Source organism: Trichechus manatus, unplaced genomic scaffold (genome assembly GCF_000243295.1).
Source record: "Trichechus manatus latirostris isolate Lorelei unplaced genomic scaffold, TriManLat1.0 scaffold00022, whole genome shotgun sequence".
Lineage (NCBI taxonomy): Eukaryota > Metazoa > Chordata > Mammalia > Sirenia > Trichechidae > Trichechus > Trichechus manatus.
In genome coordinates this window covers 19,577,029-19,588,724 of record NW_004443958.1, presented here as the reverse complement: position 1 = coordinate 19,588,724, position 11,696 = coordinate 19,577,029, and the positions used below count along the sequence as shown (strand labels likewise).

The window sequence follows — 11,696 nt, the reverse complement described above, 5'->3', positions numbered from 1 at the left end:
CAGATAATATCCATATGCCTACAAGGAAAACCAGTTAATACTACTATTATTCAAATTTACGCACCAACCACTAAGGCCAAAGATGAAGAAAATGAAAGATTTTTACCAACTTCTGAGGTCTGAAGTTGCTCAAACACGCAATCAAGATGCATTGATAATTAATGGTGATTGGAATGGGAACTCTGGAAACAAAGAAGAGGGACCAGTGGTTGGAAAATATGACCTTGGTGACAGAAATGATGCTGGATATCACAAGATAGAATTTTGCAAGACCAATGACTTCTTTATTGTAAATATCTTTTTTCACCAACATAAATGCCGACTATACAAATGGACATCACCAGATGGAATACACAGGAATCAAATCGACCACATCTGTGGAAAGAGACGATGGTAAAGCTCAATATCGTCAGTCAGAATAAGGTCAGAGGTCAACTGCGGAACACACCATCAACTGCTCACATACAAGTTCAAGCTGAAGTTGAAGAAAATTAGAACGAGTCCACGAGAGCCAACGTATGACCTTGAGTATGCTCCACCTGAATTTAGAGACCATCTCAAGTCTAGATTTTGATGCACTGAACACTAATGACCAAACACCAGACAAGCTGTGGAATGACATCAAGGACATCATACATAACAAAAGCAACAGGTCACTGAAAAGACAGGAAAGAAAAGATCAAAACAGATGTCAGAAGAGACTCTGAAGCTTGCTGTTGAACGTAGAATAGCTAAAGTGAAAGGAAGAAATATTTCAAAGGGCAGCTCAAGAAGACAAAGTAAAGTACTATAATGAAACGTGCAAAGACCTGGAGTGGGAAAACCAAAAGTGAAGAACGCGCTCAGCACTTCTCAAGCTGAAAGAACTGAAGAAAAAACTCAAGCCTCGAGTTGCAGTATTGAAGGATTCTATGCAGAAGATATTGAACAATGCAGGAAGCACCAAAAGAAGGTGGAAGGGATACACAGAGTCACTGTACCAAAAAGAACTGGTTGACGTTCAACCATTTCAGTAGGTAGCGTATGATCAGGTACTAAAGGAAGAACAAGCTGTACTGAAGGCATTAACAAAAGCGAGGCTCTAGGAATTGACAGACTACCAACTGAGATGTTCCAACAAACGGATGCAGTGCTAGAAGTACTTGTCTATGCCAAGAACTTTGGAAGACAGCTACCTGGTCTACTGACTGGAAGAGATCCATATTTGTGCCCATTCCAAAGAAAGGGGATCCAACAGAATGCGGAAATTATGGAACAATATCAATATTACACACAAGTAAAACTTTGCTAAAGATCATCCAAAAGCACTTGTAGCAGTACACTAACAGGAAACTGCCAGAAGTTCAAGCAGGATTCAGAAGAGGACGTGGAGTGAAGGATATCATTGCTTAAGACAGATGGATCATAGCTGAAGGCAGAGAATACTAGAAAGATGTTCACCTGTGTTTGACTATGCAAAGGCATTCGACTATGTGGATCATAACAAATTATGGATACCACTGCAAAGAATGGGAATTCCAGAACACTTAATTGTGCCCACGAAGAACCTGTACATAGACCAAGAGGCAGTCATTCAAACAGAACAAGGGGATACTGTATGGTTTAAAGTCAGTAAAGGTGTGTATCAGGGTTGTGTCCTTTCACCACACTTATTCAATCTGTATGTTGAGCAAATAATCCCAGAAGCTGGACTATATGAAGAACGGGGCGTCAGGATTGGAGGAAGACTCATTAATAACCTGCGATATGCAGACGACATAACCTTGCTTGCTGAAAGTGAAGAGGACTTGAAGCACTTACTGATGAATATCGAAGACCACAGCCTTCAGTATTGATTACTTCTCAACATAAAGAAAACAAAAATCCTCAAAACTAGACCAACAAGCAACATCATGATAAATGGACAGAAGATTGAAGTGTCAAGGATTTCATTTTACTTGGATCCACAGTCAATGCCCGTGGAAGCAGCAGTCAAGAAATCAAAGGAATCATCACATTGGGCAAATCTGCTGCAAAAGACCTCTGTAAAGTGTTAAAAAAAAAAAAAAAAAAAAAGCAAACATGTCACTTCAAGGAGTAAGGTGCACCTGAAATAAGCCATGGTGTTTTCAACCGCCTCATATGCATGTGAAAGCTGGACAACAAATAAGGAAGACTGTCTTTGAATTATGGTGTTGTGAAAGAATATTGACTCTACCATGGACTGCCAGAAGAACTAACAAATCTGTCTTGGAAGAAGTACAACCAGAATGCTCCTTGGAAGCAAGGATGGCAAGACTTCGTCTCGCATACTTTGGACATGTTATCAGGAGGGATCAGTCCCTGGTGAAGGACATCATGCTTGGTGAAGTAGATGGTCAGCAAAAAAGAGGAAGACCCTCAATGAGATGGATTGACACAGTGGCTGCAACAATGGGCTCAAGCATAACAACGATCATGAGGATGGCACAGGACCAGGCAGTGTTTTGCTCTGTTGTACATAGGGTCACTATGAGTCAGAACCGACTTGACGGCACCTAACAACAATAATTGAACATTTTGTAAGCAAAAAGTATGAGGGGGCGATAGATAAAGCCTTGCTAAGTATAAAAGAAGGTAAGTCTTTTGGGAAGTAAAATGAAAGAGCAAAAATGGGAATATAAAAATACGTAGTTTACAAGTATGTTTGTTCATATATTTTTAAAATAGATGTTAGTAGGTAGAAAAACTGTATTCAGGGTCTACTGTATACTTCTATGCATATTTATAATGGCATTTCCTCCTCTCTCCCTCACTTTTCCTTCTCCCTCCATCCAAACTACTTGATCTACCAAATAAACTATGTATACTCAAGTCTTTGTCTCAGGCTCCACTTTCAGGGGGTACCCAAAGATAATAGGTAACAATGGATTAGTTTTTAAATATTCCTTTAGATAGAGCACAGTAAAAATCTAAAGGGCAATGTTTTAGTTAACATACATCATCTTTCTCGAAAGTCCTGCCACCCAAAAGTCTAGTGATCTTTCCCTTCTTTTGCCCCCTTAACTCCTTCTACTCTTTGATAGCACCTATCTCACTGAAAAATATTTGTTGTGTTTCCATCAGCCTGTAGATAGGGATCCTATGAAGATTCATTCCATATCCAGCCCCAGTGACAGAGCTTAATGGCTGGCACACAGACAGCACTCAATATTTCTACTCAGTTCAACTTTCAATTTAATAAATTATTAATAAGAGCTTCTAGGTACTTTGCTTCACTTAACTCTCAAAACAAGGCTCTAAGCTGTTGTTGTTGTTAGGTGCCGTGAGTCGGTTCTGACTCATAGTGACCCTATGTACTACAGAACGAAGCACTGCCGGGTCCTGCACCATCCTCATGATCGTTGTTATGCTTGAGCCCACTGTTGCAGCCACTGTGTTAATCCATCTCATTCAGTCTTCCTCTTTTTTGCTGACCCTGTACTTTATCAAGCATGATGTCCTTCTGCAGGGACTGACCCCTTCTGATAACAGGTCCAAAGTATGTAAGACAGTCTCGCCATCCTTGCTTCTAAGGAGCATTCTGGTTGTACTTCTTCCAAGACACATTTGTTCATTCTTTTGGCAGTCCATGGTGTATTCAATATTCTTCGCCAACACCACAATTCAAAGGCGTCCATTCTTCTTTGGTCTTCCTTATTCATTGTCCAGTTTTCCCATGCATATGATGCAACTGAAAATACCATGGCTTGGGCCAGGCACGCCTTTGTCTTCAAGGTGACATCTTTGCTTTTCAACACTTTGAAGAGGTCTTTTGCAGCAGATTTGGCCAATGCAATGCATCTTTTGATTTCTTGACTGCTGCCTCCATGGATGTTGATGGTGGATGCAAGTAAAATGAAAGGTTCTAAGTTAGGTAGTGAAAATTTGAGTACAGGATTGCAAAGTTCATGCCTGTTCCACCATACCTAATTATTATTCACTGATTAGTTTCTCTATACTTTAGTGCAATGCAGCATCCCATAAGAGGCCTTCTGAAAGGATTGCTTCTATTAGGAAGAGAAATTGAAGCTTGAGGGATTGTCTGCATCTATAGAGACACAACAAACAAAGATTTTCCAGAAGATGGACACAAATATGAAGGCAGGAGACGGAAACCAGCATAGTCTCTGCAACAGTGAGGCCACATTTAAATGAAGTTAAGAATGGGTTAGACAGATTTAAAAAGATTCAGATTACAGACTTGGCTTGAAATAGGAGTCAGTGGAGGTTTCAGAGAAAAATACTGGTATGACAACAGTTGAAGGACACATGCTGAAGAACATGAAACTGAATTTGCATCCTGAACTTGCCACTTCCCAGTATCTTATCCAGGACAACTTACTAAATGCCTCTAAACCTCAGCTTCCTCATCTAGAAAATGACCCCGTTTTACCTTCTTTGCAAAAGAATTACATTACTGCAGATAACACGTACAAAACCTGGCACACTGCAAGCACTCGTTAAATGTTCATGTTCTAGTCTGTCAGTGACGATTTTGATGGACTAAAAGGAAGACGAGGCAGAATTAGAGTCCAGTAGTACCACCCCATGACATTAGTTCATGAAAAGTGATGGACTACCAATGGTACTGAGAAAGAGGAAGATGGTATCATCCACTTTGAGGAGCCACCTCATCTAGTGATGAGATGGATCTGAGTCAAGTGTTTCAAGGGTGGGTTCTCAGGGTAATGTTATTATCAGACACAGTGAAGTTGTCAGGAAGTGCAATGTTCTGGAGGGAAAATGGTGTGCTTCATTTTGAACTTGTGGAATATGAACATATGAGACGAAATAAGTCAGTGGAAATACGATCGGTGTTAGGGTAAGGGGTTTTACCTAAAATTTTGAGAATGAGTGAGTTACTTTAAGGAAAAAGTGCATTACTGTTAAGTTTGAAAGTCAGTCAGTAAAACCATAAACAAGTATGAGGAAGTACAAGTAAGAGGAATCCCTCCACACCAATGCTCATTCTAGTCTGTCTTGTGGCAAATGAAACACTGATTTTTCAAGAACCACCCTATCTAGTTTATTGCTCATATTTAAATACACATACACTTAGATTTTCTAAGTAAGACTAAATAAAAAGAAAGTCAGCTCATTTGAAATCTCTCACTATGCTCTGGACTTACTTCTCAGAAACCAATTCATTCTCTTAAAGAAGGAAAAGGTCAACTAGTAAGTTGGCTGAAAGGCTTCAACCAACTGTTGATACACTATATTAAGTGGGTATGTGCATGCAACTAACTTGATATGGATTTACTTTAAAAATCTAAATTAAAAATTCAGACTTCCGATTCATATACATATTAAACAGAGAAAAACTTTCAGTAATTATTAATGGAACTTTCAGTTTGTTGTCTGCTAACACAAACTGATAGAATTTTAAGACTGCAAGAACAATTGTACATGTGGTCATCAGGGACTGAGATGAGTATTACTGGGTATAAAGGGTCTTCTGTGTATGACAGAATCTAGTCAACAGCCCTATTGATAACTTAAGAATGCTATTTGCTTCATTTCTGGGAAAAGAAGACATAAATTCAATGTTAAGAATTTAGCCACAGTAAGGAAAACATGAGAGCCATTATTGTTAAACACAAAAGAAAGACGTTAAGTTTGAAATATAGACATTAGCAAATTTACTCCACACATGGAATAAAGGCACTATTTCTTTTTACTTTAATACGCAAATTTAAGCCAACTACCCCCACAATATCACTTCTGTGAAAGCTTTTCATTTATCTGTACGATCTTTATGACAAAGTTAATGCATCACAAGTAAATACACAGGACTGTATTTTATGTTTGTCTATCTTCGGCGCATTTGTCAAGGTGGAGAAACTCGAAAGGCAATAAAGATTTGTGTTAACTGTTTTGCACATTCTTTTAATCATCTTTACATCAAAATATAAGGCCGCAAAAAGGCAAGATGAAATTTTGGGATATGTGGAATAGTTTTAATAAAGAGTTTTACATACAGTACATTACATATAGGACAGTGTGTTTGCAAATTTAAATAATATCTGAATGTACAGTGGCATGTATTCTTACCAAAGATAAATTCAAGTTTACTGTCTATCAGTTCTAAAACGCATTTATACAGACTGCAAGAACTGATAAACAGAATGAGGCATAAAATATTCAAGTGTTATATGTCATCAAATAGCCTCCTAAGTCTTTTTTCCCCGTTTAAAAAAATTTCAAAACCTGTACATACATTTTTAATTTTTAAAAACGGTCTGTTAAAAGGTAACATTTCATGTTAACCACCAATTCTTATAGTCTATAGTAATAAAACTAGATATGTGTAGATATAAATATGTGCAGATTATGTACATATGTACGTTGAGTGTTTGTTTAAAACAAGCATACACACTTACGCAGACATGCGTACAGGGCACCGGGGACACACAACTCACGTGAGCACTGGCAGACGGCAGGACCTAGGCTCAAAATCCAGCAAGAGCTAACACGGCAACTTAGTTGCCTTTGGTTTCAGAAATTTGTCCATTTGTGACCAATGCTAAAGGTGTTGAGTGTGCGTGTATTTTTTAAAAATAAAATTCATCTTCACCAATGAAGCTTTTCCAGTATTCTACTACTAGCAGTTAAAAAATCCACAGCCACAAATTATTTTGATATTCTTGTCACTCCTCATCCCAGCTGAGGTTGTTTATATTTTTCTGAAGGCAAACACCAAGCATACTCAGGATCAAACTGTATGTTGAAGCCTGAACACTGCAATTCAACTATATATATATATATATGTATTATATATATATATATATATATATATATATATAAAATACTATATTATACACATGACATATGTTTTTGATGGACTGATGGCATTATGTAAGACTTGGGGGTGGGAGAACTCCCACAAGATTTAAAATTCTCTTCCCAGCAGTATCATCATCATTTGGCACATGTGAGCCTTCTAGAAGCCATTTTATTTTTAATGAGCTTAATGCCTGCAGTAAGTTCCAATTATCTGGTGATTGTTTTTCAAATGTATTCATAATGAAGTAAGACTTCCACAAGTGTGTTCCCCAGGAGTGAGAGCTCTACCGTCAGTTTTCTGATGAAGGACAGTCATCACCCAAGACACAGCACATGATCCTATAAAAGTTTAAATACCCTCAACTTCTGTGCAGCGGGATCAGTCCCAGAGGAGACTTCTTATAGCAACCTTGTACAACTCTTCAGAATTGGAATTTCCTCTACAATTTTGTTTTTGGCCAAATGCTGGTTTATAAATCTGAAATCTGTCTACTAAGAACTATATAAATACACCATATTTCTTTCTACAGATATCTCAAGCTTCATGTAAGCAACTATTCAAAAATCCTGCCAACTCAATTCTCTTAGCATAGATTATATTCTACCTCACTGATCCTTGGCATTTAAGCACATCACCATTTGCAGCTTTGCTCATGGAATTTTTGTTTCATATTAGCTTTCTTGATAAAGTTGTTTTTCATTTTCCTTTCTAAGGTGTCATCCTAGTGATGTTACAAATCAGTAAATGACAAGCACTACTAAGCTTCTGAACGATCCACTTAGCGATCATGTGGATAATAAAAATGACTGGACAGGAGAGCCGCCTTCTTTTCATTAAGTTCTCACTGTTGTCATACAGAGCACAGAGTTGCTATTTGTTGTACTTTGCCCATGTCAATTAGTAGCTGTTTTATGTGGCGTTTAAGTTGTGGCAGTCTTGCAAGAGGGTCTGGTGGCTCCAACTCCCCTGTGAAATCAAGCCAGCTCTCCAGAACTAAAAGAGAGAAGAGAACAAATTTAAATGAGAACTGGAAGAAGAGTCACCAAACGAAATACTTAGAAGGGTGGGAATGTGGTGGAGACAAGAGGTCACCTCCCTGTCTTTAGAAGGCCAGCAGACTCCAGTCATTTCTGAGAGAGTTAGCAGCCTTTATATCCTGCCCAAAGAGTCCTAGTTCCTTTTGGTAACCCTGATCTGTTACATAGTCCTTTCCTTTACACAGGTTAACTAACTTTATTTTGAATGTCTCTCTGCCCTGGAATGGGAAACAAGAGTTCTCTCTGCCTGCTCCAGCTTTCTATTAATTTAGACTTAAATACCTCTACTTTATGTCAAATGGTACTTAGCTACTCTATTTTTTTTTTTAACCAGAAGTTCTTTTGAACAAAGGAAAGGAAGCAGCAATTTCTCTATGTCACTTTCAGTTCCACTATTTTATCATTACTCATGGAAAATATGTGAGCATATTAAAATTCTATGCAGAATGCAATTAATTATGCTCTACACTTCCTTCCGAAATCTATCCTAATAATAGGAGATAGTCCGGTTGCGTTTCTTTTCTTCAAAAATCTACTCAGAACTTTAACTCTACAGTTAGCTTATAATCAAATGGGAGATGCTTCTGACGCGGGTTTCCATTTCCTCTCTTGTCTATATATATCAGGGGCAAAATGCAGTAGGAGCTCTAACTTAGTGAAGCAGAGAGGCACCACCTGCTTCTGCAAACAATTAAAAAAAGAGAGAATATTGTCTGAGATTAGGAGGAAAAAGCAGTGAGAAAGCATAGGAAGAACAACGCGTGAGGAATCAGGTCATCTAAGTTACTCAATTTTCTCAACTGAAAAACGGGGATATCTTTTCATGCCTTCTTTCAGGGCTCCTGTGAGATGATAAAATTAAAAAATATAAAAGAAGGCCAATTGAAAAAACTTATGCAAACATAAGGTTTACTTACTTAAACTTGTAGTTTTTCTGTTAATTTTACTTAAGTACTGACCAAAGTGAAAACAAATACTCAAAATACTTTTTCCTCTATATTCTGAATATGTGTAAAGTCCTTATGCTGATTTCCAAAGAAAGTACAGTTCAATAAAACTAATGAAGTGCTTAATAAATAATACACCTTAAAAAAAAAAAAGCCTGAGCTGACGCCCAGTCATACTGTCATGAGACGATGACACTAAAGACCTCACGAGCCACCTGTGTTAAACACAATGTAAAGGGCCGATGAAGACCCATCAGTATGGAGAGCATCTGTCCTTCTCATCCCATCATTTAAAATAACTTCTCCATGACAACACTAAATGCACTACAATCACTGTATTTGTAGTTCTTTCTTAAATTACCATCAACTTCTTTTTCTATTAGGTCCATCCTGCTGGTAACTTCCTTCTGCACATTTTCTATGTGTGTGAGGAGATTGAGCTGCCATTGAAGATGGGAGTCTCCTGGGTCTTCAGTGCCCTTTTTATCATTATAAACAAATACTGTATTCCCTTCAGCTGGATTCTTCTCCAAAGGACCATTGGAAAAAACATAAAGAGTTGGATGAAATGCAATGTCATAAAGGGAAAGATACATTAGAAACCTCATCACTCACAATGATCGGGGAAATCCAGTCTAACTCCTAGAATAATTTTAAAGGAAGTGCTGCGGGTTCCTAATGGTTCCTAATCAAATTTCATCTGACGGTCCTAAAGAGGAGACATGTCTGCTATGTCTCCCCACCATGCCTAGACCGAGTGGGAGGCATTCAGTGAAAGTGCTAAACAAATGAAGTCACTAATGATATTCCATAGTCAGATCACCCAGCTAGTTTACACTGAATCTTGACGTAGATGGAGTCAGGGCGAAGCGATGATGGAAAAATCAAGGAGGTTGGCAATGACCACTAAAAAGTCTAACTGTAGGCTGGAATGGTTGAATATGATGTAGTTAAATCAATGAGGTGAAGAAGGAAAACTAAAAATATTTTAAGATCTTCAAAAGTGCAAACTGCTTAACATACAAACACAAAATCTGAACTTGCGTTTGTCGGAGATAATTTCATAAAAGGGATATTAATTTGAAAAAAACAATTTGCAGAAAATTTAGTAAAATATAAGCTTCCTAAATTCAGTTAAGTATTTATTTATAGTGATTACTTAACTTGATAAGGAGGCCAGGAAAATAAAGCACTAATTTTAAAGTGGCACCGCTAATTGAGAATCAATAAAAAATGAAGGCACAGCATCTCTAAGATAATCAAAGTGAATAGGAAATAAGCTTCTAAATATTCAATGTACACTGAGTTGTAAGAATTCAGCTTACTGCATAATGGGACTGAAACGCATTTATAAACACTATTAAAATCAAAAGACAAACAGAGTGCCATCTTTTATCTAAAACACAAAAAACAAAGACAAATTACATCAAAATGAAAAATGCACTTTCATTTCCTCACACATAGAAATTTTACTTGGAATAAAATGTGACTCACATTTTTTTGAGGCATCTAAGACTGCTTATAAAATTGGAATTTTTATTAGGGCAAAAGTTTCTTGAACTACTACAATTCTGAGATAATTAAATGTCCAAATGGTCAGTGTTTTCTTGTACAGAAATTTAAAAAAAAAAAGTCTTTACCCCAAGGGTACTTGTGAACTTGGAAATACACAAAACCTGGGAATTCATTAAGTTTTATTTTATAAAACTTTCCTTCGTTGTTCTATCATATTCTTCCAAGCAAAGACAAATGAACCAGTTTTACCTTTTCTGGCATTCCATCTTCCTTTACTGAGAACTGTAAACGGTTTTTCTCTCTCATGTGAAATTCTTGTTCGTCTTCAAAACTACTGACATCATCATCATCTGAGCTCCCAGGATCTGCAAGAGACTTGCAGTCCTGACCGAAACTCTGGGGCTTCTGGTAGCTGTGCTCACTTGTTATGTAAGTTCCTTCCATTTTCGGGGGCAAACAAGGTGGTTCTTTATGGTTCTGAACATGATATGTCTTTTCTTCTAGATTAACCATGCCTTGCACTGTCATTTTTTTCTCTACCCCAGCAATTACTTGATCTTGGTCTTTTCGCTTCCCAGAACAAGCCCAGAGATGAAGGTCAGGATGATGTTTATTCCTGAAAACAGTGTTAGAGAACCAGCAGTTCATAATAAAAATCCAGTCACAAGCTGAATACCATAATAAAATCTAGAATGCAAAATTATACACAGCTGACTTCTGATCATGCATGACTTAGTACATATGCTGAGGGTACCTGACTCAGACTGGCTTCCCTCCAACTCTCTCCTCAGGACCTGGACTGCCCACAAGGGAACCAGGTTAGGGAGCAGTCAGGGGCTCAAATAAAAGCAAAGATATTCTGGAGCTTAGCTCACCCAGTATTTCATCTGAAATCAGAATTCTCACAATTCTAAAGACAGAAAAGCAAAAATGAACTTAATTCTGTTGATAATTCACATCATTATTTGATATTTGTTCTTTCTGTACCAATTTTTCTGCTTCAGTGTTTTTAAAATTTTAAGATGTGAAAAGACTTTTATGTGAGCATATTTTAAAACATTTTTTCAATCACGAAGTGATACTCATGACAAAACTTCAGACTGTAACACAGTACAAAGCAAAAACTTTCTCTGTGGTAATCATAAACAACGGAGGTTTAATCTTCCAGACTTTTTCTATGCAAATAAAATTATTTTTAAAATAGATAAGCACACATTTTTTTTTCTTTTTACACAGATGGGGCTCGTACTATAGATCCAGTTTGCCTTCTTCATACATAATATGTTCTAGGCATCTTGCCACATAGACATACAGATCTCCCTCATTCTTATTCTAATGGCTGAATAGTGTTAACGTGCCCCAGTCTAGTCTAACCAACCAATTCCCCATGGATGGACGTGTGTGTGTGTGTGT

General features: G+C 37.5%; 1 protein-coding gene across 6 annotated transcripts in view; it reads right to left on the bottom strand.

Moving 5' to 3' along the window:
• Positions 1–5,304: 5,304 nt before the first annotated feature.
• PHF20L1 (PHD finger protein 20 like 1) overlaps positions 5,305–11,696 on the bottom strand; it is a 79,971-nt gene continuing 73,579 nt past the window's right edge. For 4 of the 6 annotated variants that reach the window (XM_004373011.3, XM_004373012.2, XM_023728211.1 and 1 more), the window contains 3 exons: positions 10,533–10,899; positions 9,130–9,292; positions 5,305–7,777 (listed from right to left, as the gene is read on the bottom strand). In XM_004373011.3, the coding sequence (XP_004373068.1) occupies positions 7,635–7,777; positions 9,130–9,292; positions 10,533–10,899 (673 nt within the window). In that variant the 3' untranslated portion in view covers positions 5,305–7,634. Of the gene's footprint in view, positions 7,778–9,129; positions 9,296–10,532; positions 10,900–11,696 lie in introns of all 6 variants that reach the window. The other 2 variants (XM_023728210.1, XM_023728209.1) reach the window with 1 other exon arrangement.